Source organism: Petromyzon marinus, chromosome 36 (genome assembly GCF_048934315.1).
Source record: "Petromyzon marinus isolate PM22_M1 ecotype Great Lakes invasive population chromosome 36, UKy_Petmar_22M1.pri1.0, whole genome shotgun sequence".
Lineage (NCBI taxonomy): Eukaryota > Metazoa > Chordata > Hyperoartia > Petromyzontiformes > Petromyzontidae > Petromyzon > Petromyzon marinus.
In genome coordinates, this window is record NC_133702.1 from 9,347,131 (window position 1) to 9,367,554 (window position 20,424).

General features: G+C 51.0%; 1 protein-coding gene across 1 annotated transcript in view; it reads right to left on the minus strand.

Annotated features, from left to right (window-relative positions):
• Positions 1 to 1,293: 1,293 nt before the first annotated feature.
• LOC116949316 (leucine-rich repeat neuronal protein 1-like) overlaps positions 1,294 to 20,424 on the minus strand; it is a 51,640-nt gene continuing 32,509 nt past the window's right edge. The window contains exon 2 of the mRNA XM_032966469.2: positions 1,294 to 7,915. Within this exon, the coding sequence (XP_032822360.1) occupies positions 5,318 to 7,582 (2,265 nt within the window). The 5' untranslated portion in view covers positions 7,583 to 7,915 and the 3' untranslated portion in view covers positions 1,294 to 5,317. The remainder of the gene's footprint in view (positions 7,916 to 20,424) is intronic.

Here is a 20,424-nt window from a genome sequence, read left to right on the forward strand (position 1 = left end):
TCGTGTCAGAGAACGACCCCAACGAGGCAGATATCGCAGAGCTGTGTGCCATACCCCTTCAAGTAAACTATAAGATTATAAACAAAACTAAAACAAACCTTATACTTAGTTCTTTCGGTAAAGTCACGTTGAAGGGAAACAACAAAATAATAAAATATATATAAAACAATATACATTTTCACGACGTTTCGACCATAACACAAACGGTCGTCTTCAGGTGTGTCGGTCTGCATAAATTTATTTATTTTTAAACGTGTATTTATTTATTAAAAAAACGTTAGCGCCACGCGCAGCGATTTGGCAGTTTATTTATAAATAAATAAATACAACGTTTAAAAATAAATAAATTAATGCAAACCGACACACCTGAAGACGACCGTTTGTGTTATGCTCGAAACGTCGTGAGAATTTTTATTGTTTTATATATATTTTATTATTTTGTTGTTTCCCTTCAACGTGACTTTACCGAAAGAACTAAGAATTATGAATTACTGCAGTCACGAAAGCTTTAAATCAAAATTTAAAACAAACCTACAAACGATTTATTTGTATTTTACCAAGTAAGGCCCACTGAGCTATGTAGCTCCTTTTCAGAAGCCATCTGGGCCACGAATGACAGCTCCACGAAGTGGCTGGTCACGTGGAAATGCATCGCAGCAGCCAGGTAACTCGAAACGCGTCGTGTTCATTCTAAATGTGGAGGTGAACAAAAAAAAAAACGGAGAGACCCCGGAGGAAGAACCCGCGCGACCACGAGGAGAGCAGGAAGACACCGGCTTGACGGAGTCTCCGCGCTGACCACGCGCCAAACTCATTACCGGAGATCTCCCGCTCCGGATCGCTCACGTGGAGGCCGCTCGGGGGCCTGAATCCGTCATGCTCGCACTCTTTGATTTCGACTCGGAGCTCGTAGGCTGTCCCAATGCGGCTTGGGGTTGTACCGCGCGTTGTTCGCAATGATGTCCGACGTTTCGCTCCACGCGCTGCGAGCCGACTCAGGAATTGAACGAGGGTTCCTGATGTCCAGCCATTGGCTCCAGGTGGTAGATTGCTGCGTGGCAGGACCGTGATAAAATTGGCGGCCGCTTTGGGCAGGCATCCATCCGGCAGTGGATAGATCACGCCTACTGCTGCTGATGATGATAGTACTGTTGACGATGGGAGAGCGAGAATCTATAAATGTTCCTCACTCCTTACACAGCATTAGGGGGCTCTGACCAAGATGTATAACAACCGTACTGCTGAGTGCATGTCGTGTAAGGCGAGGAGAAGAATTGGAATCGCAACACATCGTGCATCCCGCCTTGCAAGATTTATTTTGTCATTATTATTATTGTTGTTATTAAAGGAACACAAACGCCCTGCAGTCAACATATGTCACGGCTGAAAGTCGATGTACGATACAAAGAGAGAGAGAGAGCCGTGGGAAGGCTCTCAATGATGCTCACAGCAACAGATGCAGTCCATAGAAGTGTAAATAAAACACGTGACCTGCGCACATTCTCATCAGCTACCGCATTGTGACAGCACCTTCAGGTTCAAACGCGTCTCCGGTGCCGTGGCAATGCCATTTAATTTGTTTCTTCAACTCCTTTGACTATTGTTCATTTGATTTTGTTGTTTTTATATACATACAAAGATAAAGATCCAATATATAGCCTTCAACAGACGGTTGGGACAAAGTGTTGTGAGCGAGTAGCACCTATGAAGGCCGGAACGGTGCACGATGGGGTGGTGTGGCCAGAAACACCACGCCCGGCCGCCTTTATCTCCCGAGTACTGATTTCTTTTTCACCGCACCAGGTGCTGTACTCATTTAAGGCAGAGTCGACCTAAAGGGGGGGGGAGGGTCGGGCTTTAGTCGTGAGTAGGAATTCGGGTGGCCGGGTTCGTAACGCAGTGCACTGACCACGACACCACCGCTCCCCGTATATACACAAAGACAAAGAGCCACCGAATAGGCTTTAAAAAATCGTTGGGGGCAAGTGTAGTTAGGGAGCACCTCTATGAAGGCCAGCACACACACACACGCATACATACGTACACGTACACACGCAACCTACTGAAAAACATAGTCAACGGTGGTAACCTCATTGTTCTGTACACGATAAGAGCACGACAATAATAACGTCAAAGTTGTGTTTGAACGCTCGTCACATGAGTCATTTGTGTAGAATTCCAATGTCGAAAATATTAGATTTTTGTATTTTAACAAACGACTTAAAAAATAAATGTACATATATAATACAGGATACACGCGTATGTACCCAGTTAGAACCATTGGAATAACCTTGGCCCGACGGGGTATGATGTGCGTACATACATATATACAGCACGTGTATCTCAAAGTTAATAATTTCTGCTTCATCAATTATATACGCTGTCTGTAATGCACAGGGCTGTCTACAAAGGTATCGTCCTCATCCACTATTAAATATTAATAATTCCGCGGCAGTTTGAGCGAAGACAATTAAATTATACACACATACAAGATTACCACCTGATAGCCTCACAAGCATGTTGGGGCAAGTGCTGTTAGCGAGTGCCCATGAGTGCGGGCACGGCACACACACGCAGCAACAACAACAACAACCGCCCTTCAGCACGAAGCGGTGGTGGTGCCCTGACCACGGTGCCTGTGCCAGGCCAGGTTCACTTTGAAGCCACGTGAAGTGTCGGAAGGCCCGCTGACAGGAGGTCACGGGACAGACCCAGGTGCCATGGGTTGACTGACTGAGATGACTGTCAAATTCGTGAACCGTGCTCTCCCACTGTGCTAACTCTCTGAGTTTCAGTCCCCCCCCCCCCCCCACCGGCGCTCCGCTCGTTGTTGTGAGCGTCGCTCCTCCGCCCTCCGTTGTTGCTGGAGGGCGACTGCCTCCAACTGCCCAGTAGCAGCGTCCTTCACGAGCCTCCTCCACAGAGGCCGATCTTGATACTGCTGGTGCCAGTCATCGGCAAGTCCACTCAGCTCCACTCATGCAACACGAGTTTCATTTGTCTAAACCAGGGGTTGGCAACCTTTCAAAGAAGAGGAGCCATCTTTTTGTTTTGTCTTTGACCAAAATAGCTCGAGAGCCGCATCACACTCAGAGCTACTTGTATTTGTACACAGACAGAACAGGTATGCAGCAGATGACAACACACATTCTGACTTAAATAAAAAAATAGGTTATGGAATCAACAGCGTCTATTCCAGCCCCCCCCCCCCCTCAGTTATTCTTTAACAATGCAGTTTGACTGTACATTTCGTTGTCACCAACACGGTAACATTGCGTCTATGAGAAAATATGGTCCGATTTACGACGGGGGTTTCAGCAAAGCGTTGCAATGTCGTAAAAACGGGGAGCGCCTGTACCATATTTTTTTTAATGTAAAGAGTCGAATGAGGTCACGTTGCCCGCAAGGGGGCAGCCGAAGAGCCGCATGCGGTTCCGGAGCTGCAGGTTGCCAACCCCTGGCCACTCTAAACCTTCACGCGCTCACCTTGGTGACGCACGTCGAATGGAGATTATTTGAGATCGTGCCACCGTGTGATCGCCGTCATCGTTTTATGTTCGGGCGGTGACGTAAAAACAATGCCATAGACGTCATTCGAAACAGGTGCGGTTTTTAATTTTGGTGTGTGCCCACGTCACGATATGACTTTGCCAAATTAGAGAAATTACACCGCAAATGTACTTCATTGGGATGACGCACGGCAGGCGCAGCACCCTCGCTGCGAAATTACTGCAGACTGAGTGCAGCAGAGCAGCGCCGTCCTTCGTGGTAGCCCTGCGCGTGGACACTGAAAGTACTGAATCGTTTTAATCTCGGGTCCCATTGTTTTGAGTAATGCTGTTACGTGCTGGTTGAAATACCAATCGAGCTTTTGAGAATAACTAAAAGAAAATCGAGTAATAATGGGGGGATGCGATGGCAACATTGCAGTGTAGTCCGTGCACTGGTTGCACTGCACTGGACGATAAGTGTCATGAACCCTGCAACATGAGTGCCACTAACATCCAGAACTGGTCCTGGCTCCGAACCAGCGTGGTGAAGTCGAGCTATAGAGGCCCCCCTCGCCCCCGCCCCTCCCCCCCTCAAGACTGACACAACATGGGGAGGCCTTCATTCAGCAGTGGATTGACAGAGCATGATAATTATTATACTCGATCTCCAGTTCGAACTGCCGATTATAATTATTTTTCGAATGGATGGCACCTCTTTAGACAACCCTGTATATTCTGAAGAAGGCCAGCTGTCATGAATATAAAGTTGCTTGTTGTTGTTGTTCCTTTTCCCCATCGCGGCCATAAAAAAAAATCATTCCTGATTTTTTATTTTATTTTGAATTATAATTTCCTATACAAAAGGCATTCACGCGAACAATAAAGAACCGCACGGGGGGCTGCAACGGGACGATCAATGACCTCCCTGCTCTTGGGGTGGGTCATTAATCCCAGGTGCGTGTGAGCGTCCCAGCGATCGGAATATTTTTCTTTTCTTTTCTTCAGACGATGGACACTGCAGCTCTGCGTCGTGTACGAGGAGTCGGTGGTGGGAACGCCGCGGTGCTCCTTGTAAGGGGAGCCCGATTTGGTAACGGTGGGGGGGGGGGGGCCCTCTCGTGAGAGAGAGAGTGAGTGCCTCGCCAGATGTCGTGTCGGTCTATCTCTCTCTCTTTACAGGGTGCATCAAAAAAATGTTAACACTTCGGAGAATTTGCAACGACACCACGAGAAATGTTGCCTCCGGGCTCTGGAGACCAACTGGAGAAGATTCCAGGCCACGTGTTGACAATGATGGCGAACAAGTGGAGACTCTTTGACTTTTCGGAGCTATTAACATACATTTGTTATCACGTTACAGTGTATTATCCTTTCTTTTCCATGAAAAACGATAGTCCCATATGAGTATTAACATTTTTTTAAGCACTCTGTATGTAGCGGAGCGCTTTGTGACGATGTGCAATATTCTGTTGTTGTTGTTGTTATTCATCTCATAGTGGGGTTTTGTTTTTGAATTCCTGGCGCAGTCAGCGCGCAGGCACGGCCTTTTTGACCACCGTGGATGGATTAATGTCGTTAATCCAGGCAGCAACAGCAACAACAAAACCATCGATGGTTCCATTCCACGACCACTTCAAAAGCACGCGGGGTGGCGTGGGGGTGGAGAAAAAACAAAAACCTCTCACTCTCAGCAGCCCTTGAAAGTCGTCCGCAAATCAGCGTCCTGTCATTCTCTCCACGACGGGCTACTTTACGCACACCTAAGCGAGCGCGACCTCCCGTCTGACTGTGCTTCGTGGCTCCCTTGCATCGCGCGGGTCGCCATTTCAGCTCCGCTGCAGCCAGCTGTGGCTCCTCGACGTGTCCACAGAGACGGCGGCGTCCTCGGGCGAACGCCGCCTCTCGCTCTCCCCGTCGCCGCACTCGGCGTCCATGAGCGGCAGCCGCGTGTCCCAGAGCGGGGTGGGCCTCGGCTCTCTCAGGCGGCGGTGAACGCTGGGCCACGCCTTCACGTCCATGCGCCTCTCGGCGTGCGTCTTCCTCGCCTTCAGAGCGCCGCACGTCAACAGGCCCAGCAGGCACATGGACGCCAGCGCACCGCCCACGGCGAGAGCGAGCGCCCGGTGCCGCTCGACCGGAGCGGGCGCTTTGGCCGCCGGATCCTCGGCCGGCGCCGTCGTCAGGTTCACGCAGCGACGCAGCGTTTGGCGGTGAGCGCCCAGCGCGGACAGGCACGCCTCGTACGCCGTGGCGGGCCACAGCTGCGTGAGGTTGTACTCGCGAACGCCGACGGGGACCCGCGCGGAGAACGACACGCGGGCTCCTGCCGGCCTCGCGGAGGAACTCGGCCGAGGCGGCGACGGCGGCGGCGCCGACCACCAGCGGAGGTCGCAGGACGACCCCGCGACGCCGTGGCCTGCTCTCCACGTCAGCCGGGCCGAGCGCGACCCCACCGCCGTCACGTCCAGCGTCAAATCCCCGCCGCCGCTCGCCTGGGCGGGGCGCGAGCCGTCCACCTTCACCACGACGGCCTTGGTGTCGAGGCCCTCCGAGTTGCGCGCCACGCACGTGTAGAGCCCGGCCTCCTCGAAGCGCGCGTCCAGGATCTCGAGGGTGCCCTCGTCGGAAAGCCGGTAGCGCCTCCACGCGCCGCCGCTGCCGCCACCGCCCCCGCCGTCCTCGTCGTCCTCCCTCGCCACTCGCTCGCCGCCCGGCGTCACCCAGTAGACCGACGCCTCGGGCTCCGCGAGCGCGCGGCAGTGGAGCGCCACGGCGGAGCCGGCGCCCACGAGCACGTCGGCGGGGAGGACGCCGCCGGGGATGGCCGGCAGGCAGCTGTCGGCGAACTCGGTGGGGCCCACGTCGCGCACGCGGCGCCCCGCGTGCTCGGCGGGCGAGGCGCAGCGCATCCCCCACGGCTCGACGAAGCGCGCCGGGGGTCGCTCGCCGCTCATCCAGCGCGTGATGCAGTCGCAGCGCAGCGGGTTGCCGTGCAGGCCCACCTCGCGCAGGCCGCGCAGCCGCTCGAGAGCGCGCCGGTGCAGCGCGCTCAGGCCGTTGTCGTTGAGCATGAGCGTCTCGAGGGCGGGCAGCGCGCCGAACGCCTCCGGGTGGACGAACGACAGCCGCGGGTTGTTGGTCACCTCCAGGCGCGCGAGCTCCGGCAGGTTCTCGAAAGCGCCGCCGTCGATGGACACGAGCTCCAGCATGCTGTTGATGCACAGCTCCTTTATGTGCGACATGTCCTTAAAGTCGCCCGCGCGGATCACCTGGATCGGGTTCTTGTTGAGGTCCAGGAATTTGAGGTTGGGCACCTTCTGCAGCGCCCGGCTGGGCACCCAGGCCAGGCTGTTGTTATAAAAGGACAAGCTCTCCAGGTTGTCGAGGCCCATCAGTGCGTTCTCGGGTATCGACTGCAGCCCCATGCCGGCCAGAACGAGGCTCAGCAGCCTCGACAGGGGCATGAAGTTCATGTCGCTGAGGCCGGCGACCGGGTTTTCCCCGATCATCAGTATCTCCAGGTTGGGCGTCGCCTCGAACCACCTGCTGTCGACGAAGCGCAGCTCGTTGGCGTTGAGGTGGAGGCGCATGAGGTTGGCGAGGCCGGCGAACGCTCCGGGCGCTATGCCGCCGATGCGGTTGTGGTTGACGTAGAGCTCCTGCAGGCCGGCGAGCTCGCGCAGGCAGCCGTCCGCCAGCTCCGTCAGGGCGTTCTCCTCGAGGTGGAGCGACACCAGGCGGCTGTGGTTGGCGAGGCCCGCGTCGCGCACGCTCCCCAGCTCGTTCTGCGAGAGGTCGAGCTCGCTGAGGTCGAGCAGCGGGCGCAGCTCGGCGCCCAGCGACGCGAGCCCGTTGCTCTGCAGCAGCAGGACCTGGGTCGCCGCGGGGAGGCCGCGGGGAGCGCGGAGGAGGCGCGCGTCGTTGCAGTCGACCGTCAGCGCCTCGCGGCACGCGGAGCGCGGCGTGAACCAGGGCCGCGGCTCACAGGCGCAGGCGCGCGGGCACTCCTCGGCACGCAGCGCCGCCGCCGCCGCCGCCAGCGCCAGCACGACGTGCGCGCGCGAGACCGCGTTGGGTGCCGAAGCCGTCATGGTTTCAATGGGGGGGGGGGGGGCCGGGAGAATGCGAGGTGGCTGGCCGCGTTGAGCGTTGCGTGTTTAGCGCTCGGCAACGGAACGCTTTTCAACGACTTCTCCGTCTAAATGGACCCGCCGTGTCGGACGACCGACACGAATTCGTTCTGCTCGGCAGCTCTTCGGCGGCATTCGAGGGGGGAGAACCGGCAGCGCGTCGAGAACGTCGTGGGGCTGGCCCCCGTGCCTGCGCCGTCCGGCAGCCCGACGTTTTCTGCCGGGAGGGCGGCAGCCCGAACAACGCCCACGGTGCAAGCAGCATGCCCCACGTGAGTGGGGGGGGGGGAGCACCTGCCAACAAACAACACACGCGCACACGGCGTCAGCGTCTCGTCGCTCGGGCCACGCTTCAGGCGTTCGACGCCTGCACGGTCAAACTCCACGCCCGACTGCTGTCCTAGGTCAGCCGCGGGCCAACTGACACAGCCGCAGCGCCTCCACTCGTCGCGATCCTGTGCAATAAGTGGGAGCTCTTCACGAGCAACCTCTCAACACACGTTATCGCAGTCAACATATAGAACATTGCGCCAACATTGGCCCAACGGCCCCAATAACATGGCAACGTTGGCCCAACGTTGCACGTTTGCTCATCTCGCCCGGCTATGGGGGAAAATGTAATTCGTTTCGCCGGAGAGTTTCTGCGGACTTCAAAATGCACATCTGTCCATCGACGCAGACCGCGCCCACGTTATGATTCGATCTGAGAGTCCGCGCTACAATCGCAGTGGTGGAAGGGTTGAAAATATGTTGCGCATTTTCTTTGGGTCTTTCGGTGAAGTAACGCTCAAAGAAAATAAAAAAATAAAAATAAAATTTCTTTGAACCTATCTACGTGACCCAAAGAATATGAATTCCTGCATTCAGGAAAGCTCTAAGTCAAGATTTAAGTTGTGCATAGTTTTACATTTGTCGGTTGATAATTCACCTGCCGTCCTTCACCATAATTATAATTGGCTTGGTCAATTTAATAAATAATAAATTAAACAATCAAAATGTGATTTCTAGGCAGCAGTAGGAGGGCAGCATTGTAACCATAGGGTAGAACTCCCATCATGCCTTGCATGTCACGTGACATCGCCGTACCACGTGTATAATGCACACAGCCTTGTTTTAGGCCACCAACTCAACATCGTAAGTGGCCACATTATTTTGGACAGCAGCAAGACAATGTGACAACAGTTTACCGATTTCGTGCCTGTTAGCAATCATCAGTTACATCTTAGCCATCGCTGCCTGCCGCTGCCTTGCGTCGCTTTATGCAAACAAGCCGTGGATGCCCAGTGGCGAGATGTTAACTGCCTCGCCTGGTATACAGGGGTCGTGGGTTCGATCCCGACCTGACGCCTGCTGTATATTTGGAGTTTGCGTGCCTCTCTCCCCGTGGTCACGTGGATTTGTTTTCGGGTCCTCCGGTTTTACCCTCCATATCTAGAATCATGCGATCAGAATATTTGGCTCCTTTAAATTTCCACGAGATTAGTCACTTTGTTGAGCTATTATTTATGGTCAGGTCGCTTGTGAAAAAGAGCTATGTAGCTCAGTGGTCCTCACCTGGCAAAATAAAAATAGGAAAAAAATATATATGGGGATGGTTTTTCGCCGCTAAGGCAGTGAGAAATGAAGAAATCCGAATACTTCCTGTAAATGGTGAGAAAGCAGTCGGACAGAGAGAAAAAACAACCAAGGTGCGAGCGGGCTGGAAACGAGCAAGGGTTTCTCATCATTTGCACAGAGAGAGAGAGATGAACTCATTCTGACTCGGAGATGGCATTGGCCGCCTTTGGGGGGTCTCCGGCAGCAGATATTTTTTGAGGCCACCCCTCTCGATTTACAAACTCCCATCGAGGTGACGGAGGAGACATACACGGGAGAAGCAGACGTGGGTGAGCGAAATGCGGACGAAAAATACAGATTCGGTGAGACTGGGAAGAAGAGGCCTGCAGACACGAACGAGAGATGCATCGGTTATGTTAATTAACTCATCATGCTTGCGATTTGAATTTGAGCTCTTTCATTCACAATTTTGCCTATCGCCTGATGACGCTGATTGTAATCACCAGCAAAACGTCGTACTTGACTTGTAAATGTTGTGGGTTTACTCTCTAATACAGTGAGGGAAAAAAGTATTTGATTCCCTGGTGATTTTGTACGTTTGCCCACTGACAAAGAAATGATCAGTTTATAATTTTAATGGTAGGTTTATTTGAACAGTGAGAGACATAATAACAACTAAATCCAGAAAAAACGCATGTTAAAAATGTTATAAATTGATTTGCATTTGAATGAGGGAAATAAGTATTTGACCCCCTCTCAATCAGAAATATTTCTGGCTCCCAGGTGTCTTTTACACAGGTAACGAGCTGAGATTAGGAGCACACTCTTAAAGGGAGTGCTCCTAATCTCAGCTTCTTACCTGTATAAAAGACACCTGTCCACAGAAGCAATCAATCAATCAAATTCCAAACTCTCCACAATGGCCAAGACCAAAGAGCTATGCAAGGATGTCAGGGACAAGATTGTAGACCTACACAAGGCTGAAATAGGCTACAAGACCATTGCCAAGCAGCTTGGTGAGAAGGTAACAACAGTTGGTGCGATTATTCGCAAATGGAAGAAACACAAAAGAACTGTCAATCTCCCTCGGCCTGGGGCTCCATGCAAGATCTCACCTCGTGGAGTTGCAATGATCATGAGCACGGTGTGGAATCAGCCCAGAACTACACGGGAGGATCTTGTCAATGATCTCAAGGCAGCTGGGACCATAGTCACCAAGAAAACAATTGGTAACACACTATGCCATGAAGGACTGAAATCCTGCAGCGCCCGCAAGGTCCCCCTGCTCAAGAAATCACATATACATGCCCGTCTGAAGTTTTACAATGAACATCTGAATGATTCAGAGGACAACTGGCTGAAAGTGTTGTGGTCAGATGAGACCAAAGTGGAGCTCTTTGGCATCAACTCAACTCTCCGTGTTTGGAGGAGGAGGAATGCTGCCTATGACCCCAAGAACACCATCCCCACCGTCAAACATGGAGGTGCTTTGGGGGTGTTTTTCTGCTAAAGGGACAGGACAACTTCACCTTATCAAAGGGACGATGGACGGGGCCATGTGCCGTCAAATCTTGGGTGAGAACCTCCTTCCCTCAGCCAGGGCATTGAAAATGGGTCGTGGATGGGTATTCCAGCATGACAATGACCCAAAACACACGGCCAAGGCAACAAAGGAGTGGCTCAAGAAGAAGCACATTTAGGTCCTGGAGTGGCCTAGCCAGTCTCCAGACCTTAATCCCATAGAAATTCTGTGGAGGGAGCTGAAGGTTCGAGTTGCCAAACGTCAGCCTCGAAACCTTAATGACTTGAAGAAGATCTGCAAAGAGGGGTGGGACAAAATCCCTCCTGAGATGTGTGCAAACCTGGTGGCCAACTACAAGAAACGTCTGACCTCAGTGATTGCCAACAAGGGTTTTGCCACCAAGTACTAAGTCATGTTTTGCAGAGGGGTCAAATACTTATTTCCCTCATTAAAATGCAAATAAATTCATAACATTTTTGACATGCGTTTTTCTGGATTTTGTTGTTATTTTGTCTCTCACTGTTCAAATAAACCTACCATTAAAATTATAGACTGATCATTTCTTTATCAGTGGGCAAACGTACAAAATCGGCAGGGGATCAAATACTTTTTTCCCTCACTGTACACCGATGTGCTGAATTAGTAAATAATTGTCACGTTTTTTTTTTTACATGAAAAACCTTACTAATTGAGTGGTGGTGGGTTTAACGCGATTTAACAAAACAGAAATACCCTTTATTTTGATTGATATTAGTCGCAAAAGCCTACGTGTTAAATTGATACATTCCTATAATTTTATTTTCATGAATTGGGATCCAACTGCAACAGCTTTGGGTTCTAATATTTTGCTTTGGCCTGCTTATAGCCTCACGCCCGCCACAGCTCATTCATACCGCACAGCAAAACAGCGGGGGTTTTTTAGCGCCTGTCTCGTGAATGGCTGCGATGGGATGTTTTTGACGTCCGTTGCGTAGCCACAGAGAAGCAGATGGGGCCGGCCAAGGGAGGCGGAGGAGGCTCCTGCGAGCATGGATCGCTTATCGACAGGTCGCCTCGCGGAAACGCTTATCGGCAGAACCAGCAGCAGAGGCAGATACTGAGAAATATATATATACATTTTAAATATATAATAATGTAAAGCTGCAGCCGGAAGTCTTAATGGTTGCTATTCTCGGTGACCTCAGATGCCACGGCATTACTCGGTATAATTTTCCACCAGCTTAATTGCACCGAGGCAATTCACATTGTCACGTTTTTTTAATTGTCATAATAATAATCTACGTGATGGCAAGCCGTGATCTATCCACTGCTGGATGAAGGTCTCCCCAAGCCGCCGCCGCTGCTGCCACCCCCCGCAGATCCTGAGATGCAATAATAGAAAACAAATTTCGGGGGCACACGGCCCTAGGGTGGAGATTTGTCAGTGTTCTCCCACGATAAACAGACGCTCTCCGATGTGTTGCGCGCTGAATTGCATCGCGAATTCAAATAAATCTGGGTTTGCCGTCCACGATTGACCTAAGTTCTTGAGTGCAGCGAGCTGATGGCCTCCACCCAGACACCAACGACGGCACGCTACATTTGTCGAGTCACTCTTTTTATATTTACCCACGTGGCGCCTTTCTGACATAAATCTGCCACCCCACCATCATCATCAAAACTCAAGATGAAAGCATTGTGAGCTATAAGCTCAGAGACGAGGAATAAGAATTCAGCACGTTCATAGGGTCCATTCCTAAACGTGAGCCCAGAATGGTAATGACCTAGCCACCTGCCCCTCCCCCAAAGAAAATCCCTTCCCCACCGCCGCCTGCTCCGATGAGTCCGTTGTGCCTGATGCCGTTGACGCAGCTGGTAACGCCGTCCAGAAACGAGCGCTGGATCACGCGTGGACATGCAGCGTCACTCGCTGCGCGACGTCTCTTCCCGTGGACCTTCGCACAACGCACGGGGTTGATGCACTGCTCACTGCGGGAGTCGCGAATGGTGGCCACGTCCTCTCGCGAGGCGATCGATGCCGGCATCACAATTGTAATAGAATTGGCGAAAACTATAAAACTAAAAGTTATTATTACGATTATTTCAACTTGTAACGAGCCGTACGGTATTCGCGCACTCTCAAAAAAAGGGGGAACGACTCGGAGGCGCACGGAGGAACCACATACGAGCGGGATTGGCAGCAGCCACACCTGAGCCGGTGCCAAACAATTGCCCGAGCTCTGCGGTCCTCTACATATGAGGGTGTTATTGGCCATTGAATGCGGGTTTTCACGTAGCAAGAAACCGTAGAAATCCGAGGAAACCCACGCATGCGATGGGGAAAAAACTCTACCCCGAACAGATGGAACAGGTGGAGTCAACATCTTTGCTGCTCCTTGACGTCCACGTGATGAGAGTTTCACACTACTTGTGCGGGCGATCCACCAACCTCCACCGTGCTAGATCGCAGGCCAAAATAAGAGGAAATATATATAAAACTGACGTATCGGAGGATGTTGGTGAGGTGGGCGGTGAGTGGAGGGTGGGGGTTATTTTCATTGTGTGGGGGCCAGCAAGGCACCCCGAGGAGCTGACATTGTATTGCATTTCTATTAAAGGGATGTGGCTCAAGGTTGAGATGCGTGGGCCGGGAGCAGGCATTATAAAGTAGCCTCGCCACCAAACTCGGTGACCCAGAATAAGTGGTTCGGCACCATCTGCGCCGGAGCAGCGATGATGCATCAATGCTCCCCCACATCACATTCCTGCCGCGCGAAAAAAACCACATCGCGCTGAATATTGCAAGCCGCTCCGTGCAGCCACCGGAATATGACATTTGCTGCCTGTTCATTGGGTATTGTTTTTATTTATATATATATATCTCACGACACATTCTCAAAGTTCGTGTTCCATCATAGTTATCGTCGTCGTCGATCAAATATTTAGAGGGAAAGGTGCAGTTCTGCAATTGCCTGCTGTGATGAGATGTTAACTACCTTGCTCGGGAAGCAGGAGGTCGTGGGCTCGATCCCGACCCTGACGCCTGCTCTATATTTGGAGTTTGCATGTTCTCTCTCCGTGGATGCGTGGGGTTTTTTTTCCGGGTCCTCCGGATTTTACCCTCCACATTTAGAATCAACATCACGCGTTTGGAGCATTTGGCCGCTATAAATGTCCACATGATAAGACACTCCGTTGAGATATCATTGTGGCCAGGTCACTTCTGAAAAAGAGCTATATAGCTCAGTTGGGCCTTACCTGGTAAAATAAAAATTAGCTTAATAACAGTTTGCTGTTGTTGTTATTGTTTCCTGCTCGTGCTGCTTCGGGTGGAGGGCTCCACCACAGACGGAGCGGCTATTTGGCCCCAACTTCCATTCAGTGGTAAAGGTGCAGCACTGCAATTGCTTGCTCGTGTCACTGCCAGTTAAAGGGCTTCCACGAGAGGGAGGTCTAGAGAACCTCCTTAGAAGGTGTTTCTGTTGTTGTTGTTTACTCTGGCCATGCTGGTCAGACGTCTACGAAGAGGTGGGAGTATCTACACTTGACCCCACCACGTGTGACTTGCCGATCGACTAAATGTGGTGTTCCCCAATTATACTATTGGGTGGATATTGGAGGGGAGAGGGGCGGGTTTAAGGAACTTGCCCCATTGTTTCGACTTCCGCGCCGGGAAATCGAACCCGGCGGTGACCTCTGTAAAAAAAACTACTTTCAAATATTACACCAAGTGTCAAAGGTACAAGGAACGTAATACATCGTGTGCCTGATGTTGATTAACTTTGGAAAGTTGCAGTCCCTTGGGAGTCTTATGCTTTTTTCGTATCTGTAAAGTTGCCAAAAACGTAAGTGAAGATATATGAGTAGAGGTTGTGTAACAACATAATTTGGCTCTGAAATAACGAGTTGTGGGTTTTTACATTTTAGAGAAGGCATTGGGAAGAATGTGCCGTTAAACATTAATATCCCTTTTCCAGTTAATGCACGCGCTCTTAATTAGATTTTTCTTCCGCATTCTTAGCGCGTCTTTTTTTTTCTTCCTCTATCCACGTTTCCAAGACAATGAGCGCCAAAAGGCAGGCTTAACTTTCCAGCGGGTGACATGATGCAATCCACCCTCGACGTCAGCTGCCGACCGAGCGTGCAGGCGCCGCAGCGCGCCACGGCCCACGGCTCAGAAGGGCCCCGGCACCAGCCGACGCAGAAATGGGAATGCAAAAAGCCCCCCACCCCACCCCGATTTAATTCCTTGCATCAGCGCCCCCCCCATTTGCACCCCTCCCCCCACCTAATTTTATTCCTTGCACCAGGGTACCCCCCCACCCACCCCCACTTAATTCATTGCATCAGGGCCCATGCCAACCACACTATGCCGCTGGTATAAGCTCTGCCTAATTAATGATGACGATATATTTCCGCTAAGAAGCCTTGAGAAATGTGTCAGAACCTAATTATAATAATCTTCATTTTATAATGCTCCTTTCATATCGAAATATCTCAAAGCGCTGTACTTTTTTTTAATTCAAATCTACACTCAAAAGTATCGATAAAATCGAATTGTAATATAGTAAAATCTGATAACAACTACACTCGCAATATCGATGGAATGTAGACAAACTACTTCGCTGCCATTCCTGGATAATTGGTGAGTTGTCGCGATTCACTGTAACTTAAGAATCAATTATTTGTTTTATTTGGCATTGCATTGTATTGTAGTGCCTCCAGTGGATTCACGATTAACGTGAACTTGATCCACAATATTCAACAATATTTTTTTCAATAATCTAAAGGCCTCTATCAATGGGAGTTGTTTGGCCATACTTCACCACGCTGGTCATTTTGGAGCGGTCAAGGGAAAAGCCCAGGACTGGTTAAGATACCACTTGCCACTGATGTTAGCCGGGAATTGAACTCGGCTCGTTGGGTTCATACAGCATAGCGCAGTGGTCCCTCCTTTTCAAAGAAGCTCTCCAGCGACGTTTGTTTTTTACTCATGTAGTGGAGTATGAAGGTGTGTTGTGGAAACTGCGCGATTGCATGATCACACGGACAGTGTGGGTTATCTGGGGTCAGCCTGTGGAGAAGGCGAAAACAGTGTGGGTCGTCTTAGGACAGCCAGGTGCAAAGGCTGGGATGATGAGGTAACGGTTGGGCCAATTAAGACAGAGGATCAGCAACGGCGGTGATTGGCTGTGGCTGTTGTCAAGGGCGAGGAGGCGTCGAGATGTCTGGAGAAGGACAGGTGTTTGAGGACGCGAAGCGTGCGGAGGCACGCGGGCCAATTAATTAGCGATAATGAGAATGGGGATAAATTGGGGGAGACACACAGAGAGCGGGGAGTTGGAGTTGGGAGCTGGACGAGGAAGACGTAGAGTTGGAAACAGAGTAGAAACGGAGTTTGGAGACGGAGTTGGAACAGAGTGTCAAGCAAGACGAAGTAGTTATCAGTGGAGTGAGCATAGCGATAGCGGAGCTTAAGACGCTGTGTGCAGAGTTGCTGAACGGGGAGTCACTGAGTGCGAAGCAAGTGAAGTGATAGTGGGGAGACAAAGGTGGTGAGCGAGACGAGTGGAGCACGGTGAGCAAGCCGTGGTGACCAGGATACTGTGGAGTGTGGAGGTCATGTTGAATGTTGTAAATAAAGCGGTGTTCGAAGAAGGACAGAAGTTGTCTGCATAAAGTCGAACACTACACTCATGTTGGCTACTAGGTGTTAGAGCTTGTGGGCTTACCAACACTGTGACTGAGACAAGTGCGCAGTGCGGGAAAGAGGCGCGGACGGAAGTGGTGAATAATAAAATAATGGGGGTGGGCCACGCGTGGACTCACCGCTCTCACCTCCTGCTGCTGTGCGGCCCGGTTCCTGACAGGCCACGGACCGGTACCGGTCCGCGGCCCGGGGGTTGGGGACCCCTGGCATAGCGTGTCTGCATGTTCTCCCCGTGGTCGCGTGGATTTTTCTCTGGGTCCCCCGGTTTTCCCTCCAAATTTACAATCAACATCACGCGTTAAAAGTATTTGGCTGCTTTAAATTCCCACGCGATAAGCCGCTTCCGTTGAGCTATCATTTGTGGCCAGGTCGCTTCTGAAAAAGAGCTACATAGCTCTGCGGGCCTTACCTGGTCAAATAAAATAAATACAAAAATAGTTTAGTTTAGAGTGCCACAGAGATGAGCTCCCGCTTCCGGGAGAGAAGGGGTGAATAAGGAGCCTTGGTGTGGCTGACATTATTTGGGGGGAGGTGGGGCGTGGGTGGGGTCATAGCGCAAGATCGTGGCAGAGGTACGCTGATCTCGGCGCCACGTGGACAGCAGGGGCGAGGTCAGTAACTTTCAAGATGCGCTGTGGAAAAAAAACCCAATCCCGATCGCTACTAAACCACACAGAGTATCCTCGTGAAGGTAATTGCATACCGGTCTACCAAAACCCACACTATGTATGGACTTATGAAGCTAAAGGTTTGACACACCCACACGAAACTGAATGCACCACCCATCACCGTCCCAGCGTAGATTAACAATTCCATTTGTCTGACAAATGAGGTACTCTCTAACACACCGGTGTGCTGTACTAGCGTAGTGGGTTCAAATTGGGTGTACACACACACAGCTTGGAGGCAACACTATTTATTAGAACGGTAAGTAATATAACACTGTACATTAGGTGGTGACCACCTTCCTCAACTCGCTAACACTCTGGAACACTATACAGCGTGACCCAGGCAGGCAACGGGCTGCCTGGTCCCAGACGATGACCCAGGACGTGAGGACCTATGATGTCGTCTTCACTTGGGGGCTGAACAGGCCCGCTCTGCATTCACACCACGCTGATCACCGCTCTGGCGTGGTCGGCTTCGCCCAGGCCACGCCTCCCTTCCCCCACCTCTGGGAAGGTCCCGGTCCTCCACCACGTGACCCCCCAGGCACTCCCTTGGGGCCCCCAGCCCTCGTACGGACCGACACAGTTGTGACGTCCTATGTCACTACACTAGTAGTAACGAATTGGCATGTTCTGTTTACGTGACAAACCGTACTAATTGGCTGTGTCGGGTGGTGGTGGGTTTAATGGCACATATATACGCGATCTAACCCAAAAAAAACTGCATTATAGGCTTCTAGATTGCTCTGCTTTGCTCTGCCCAAACATCTCCCGAGATCGTGGACGTGCCTGAAACGAACGTCACGAAATCGCGGAACTGTGCGTGTGGTTTATTTCGCAGACACATTCGCGTGCGTGTGTGTCTCACGGACGCTACCGGTAAGTTGGAGGCAGTCACCCACCGACAACAACGGAGGGCAGAGGAGACCGAAGCTCACAACAACGATCGGAGCTACCGGGCGGATGAAACGCAGAAAGTTGGCACAGTGGGGGAGAACGGTTGGTGCATCTGCCAGTCATCTCAGTCAGTCAACCCATGGCACTGGGGTCTGTCCCGTGACCTCCTGACACTTCACGTGGCCTTAAAGTGCCCTTGGCCTGGCACAGGCGCCGTGGTCACGTCACCGCCACTTAGTGGCGAATGGCGGGTGTGAGTATTGGTATGCGTGCGTGTTTTCCCATCTCGTTGAGCAGATTACTTGCGCTTGATGATGTATCGGGATTAAACCACAGCACTCTAATTGTTTCACCATTGACCCGATTTCCATTGTCTGTTCGTTCATTTATTTACACGTCTCTTGCTCGATCTGCGTCCAGAGCCCCTTGTTCCAGTCCCGGTCGCCGTAGGGAAATCATTCCCATGCAGATGCTCTGCCATGCTCCGCTCTTTAATTGCGATCTTTGGCCAATTCCATTAAGCAAGTGTTTGGTGCCATACGGGAGGAAACGAGAGGACCCAGAGAAAGCTCACATATTCAAGGGGGTTATGCTACAATCTCAACACAGATGTATCTAATAATCCATTGTTGCACTAAAGTCATCTCCTACTCATCTCGAAAGCCCAAGAAAGGAACCCCTTCTATCCCCAGGCAGTCTCATAATCACACATTATTAACAGCAAGCATCGCAATTTTATCGTCAGCCATGGTCAATCCACTGCTGGATGAAGGCCTCTCCCAAGCTGTCGTCACTCACGACCCTGCAACTTGGCAATGGAGATCTAGTTGCATCTCACGCACGCGCGCCTCACCTTTGCCAGTTGCGTCAGGAATTCAGTTTATTCCCAGCAAAGTTGTAACCCCACCTCCTGATAGCCGCCCAATTCTGAAATCTCTCCCACGCGCCACTGTGAGTGACCTGTGCACGTTACGATTTGTCATTTTTCTTTTTTTAACTTTACACGGAGCGAGCGGAAGCCTCCCTCCAATCTCCGCGCTAATTTCACTCCAACCCCGGGCCGCGTGAGCTGCCGAGAGGCTTTCGCGGTGCCGGCGGTGGCAGCATTTGCGAAGGCGCGCCACACACACTACTGGACCGGACATGTGCGAAAACTATCGGACATCTGTGGGGGGGAAAGAGCTTCATGGCTCATCGGATTCCTCCGGTATAAATAAACGATTCTGAAACCGGAGGACGTATTGATCGGATCTCACCGACCTCTCTCTCGCTCTCCCTCTCGCCATTGCGTTAAGTGTGCTTCTGGTTGCCTTATTACCAGCAGCCCTTTGGGAGCGCCGCGTAAAGACGTCAATATCCCTCCGCGACGCGCCGAATGAGCCTAATTGTCTCGTCCTGGGGTCCTTAACGGCCTCGTGTCCCTTTATCAATTAGCAGAAGTCCCAACAGCGATCCCTCCCGACGGTCTCCCTCTGTCGAGTAATAATATCTCATTTTTAATCCTACGTGCCATAATGCGCTAGTTTCACGCTTGTTGGTACCACGTATATATTATGTTGTTGTTATTATTCTTGGTTCCTTCGGTAAACTCACGTAGAAGGGAAATAATAAAATAATAAAAAATAAAACAATAAAATTCTCACGACGTTTCGATTGCAACACAAGCAATCACCATCATCAGGTGTGAAAACCACACCTGATGATTGCTTGTGTTGCAATCGAAACGTCGTGAGAATTTTATTGCTTTATTTTTATAATTTTATCATTTCCCTTCTACGTGACTTTACCGAAAGAACCAAGAATATGAATCCCTGCAGTCACGAAAGCTTGAAATCGAAATTTATGTTGTTGTTGCTGTGGAAGAGGAGGAAAAATGATGCCGAACGTTGCGTGGGCATTGTGAAGGCAGCAAGTAAGTTGCCTTTCAGCTCAACAGCATTGCCCTGGTGTGTGCTCGGTGATTAAACAATATTTTTAATCCCCGCATTTATTAACACGGCACATCCGCGAGATTAGTAATCTCTAGACGGTTCGTGATGAGGGTGGGTGCGGGAAAATCGTTGGGTTTCACAGTCTCCACGCAATTACAGTTTTTGGCTGAAATATATCCGTTTTTTTTGTTTCCGTTTGAAGTGCAGTATTTGGCGGGGAGAAAAAGACCAGACAGGCATCCCGCTGTGGAGATACGTTAACTATCTCGCCTGTTATACAGGAAGTCGTAGGTTTGAGCCTGACACGTATATATTTGGGGTTTGCATGTTCTCCCCGTAGTTGTGTGGATTTGGGTTTTCCCTCCACATTTAGAATCAACATGCGTTGAGATGATAATAGTTTTTTCCCCTTTTTTCTGGCAACAAAACAGGTGTTAAGACGTTCAAACACCAAACTGAAATCCTTTTAAAAAGGAATCATGTCTGCATTAACCACAATGCTTGTGGTCAGAATGCAAACAAAAAAAACACACCGATAA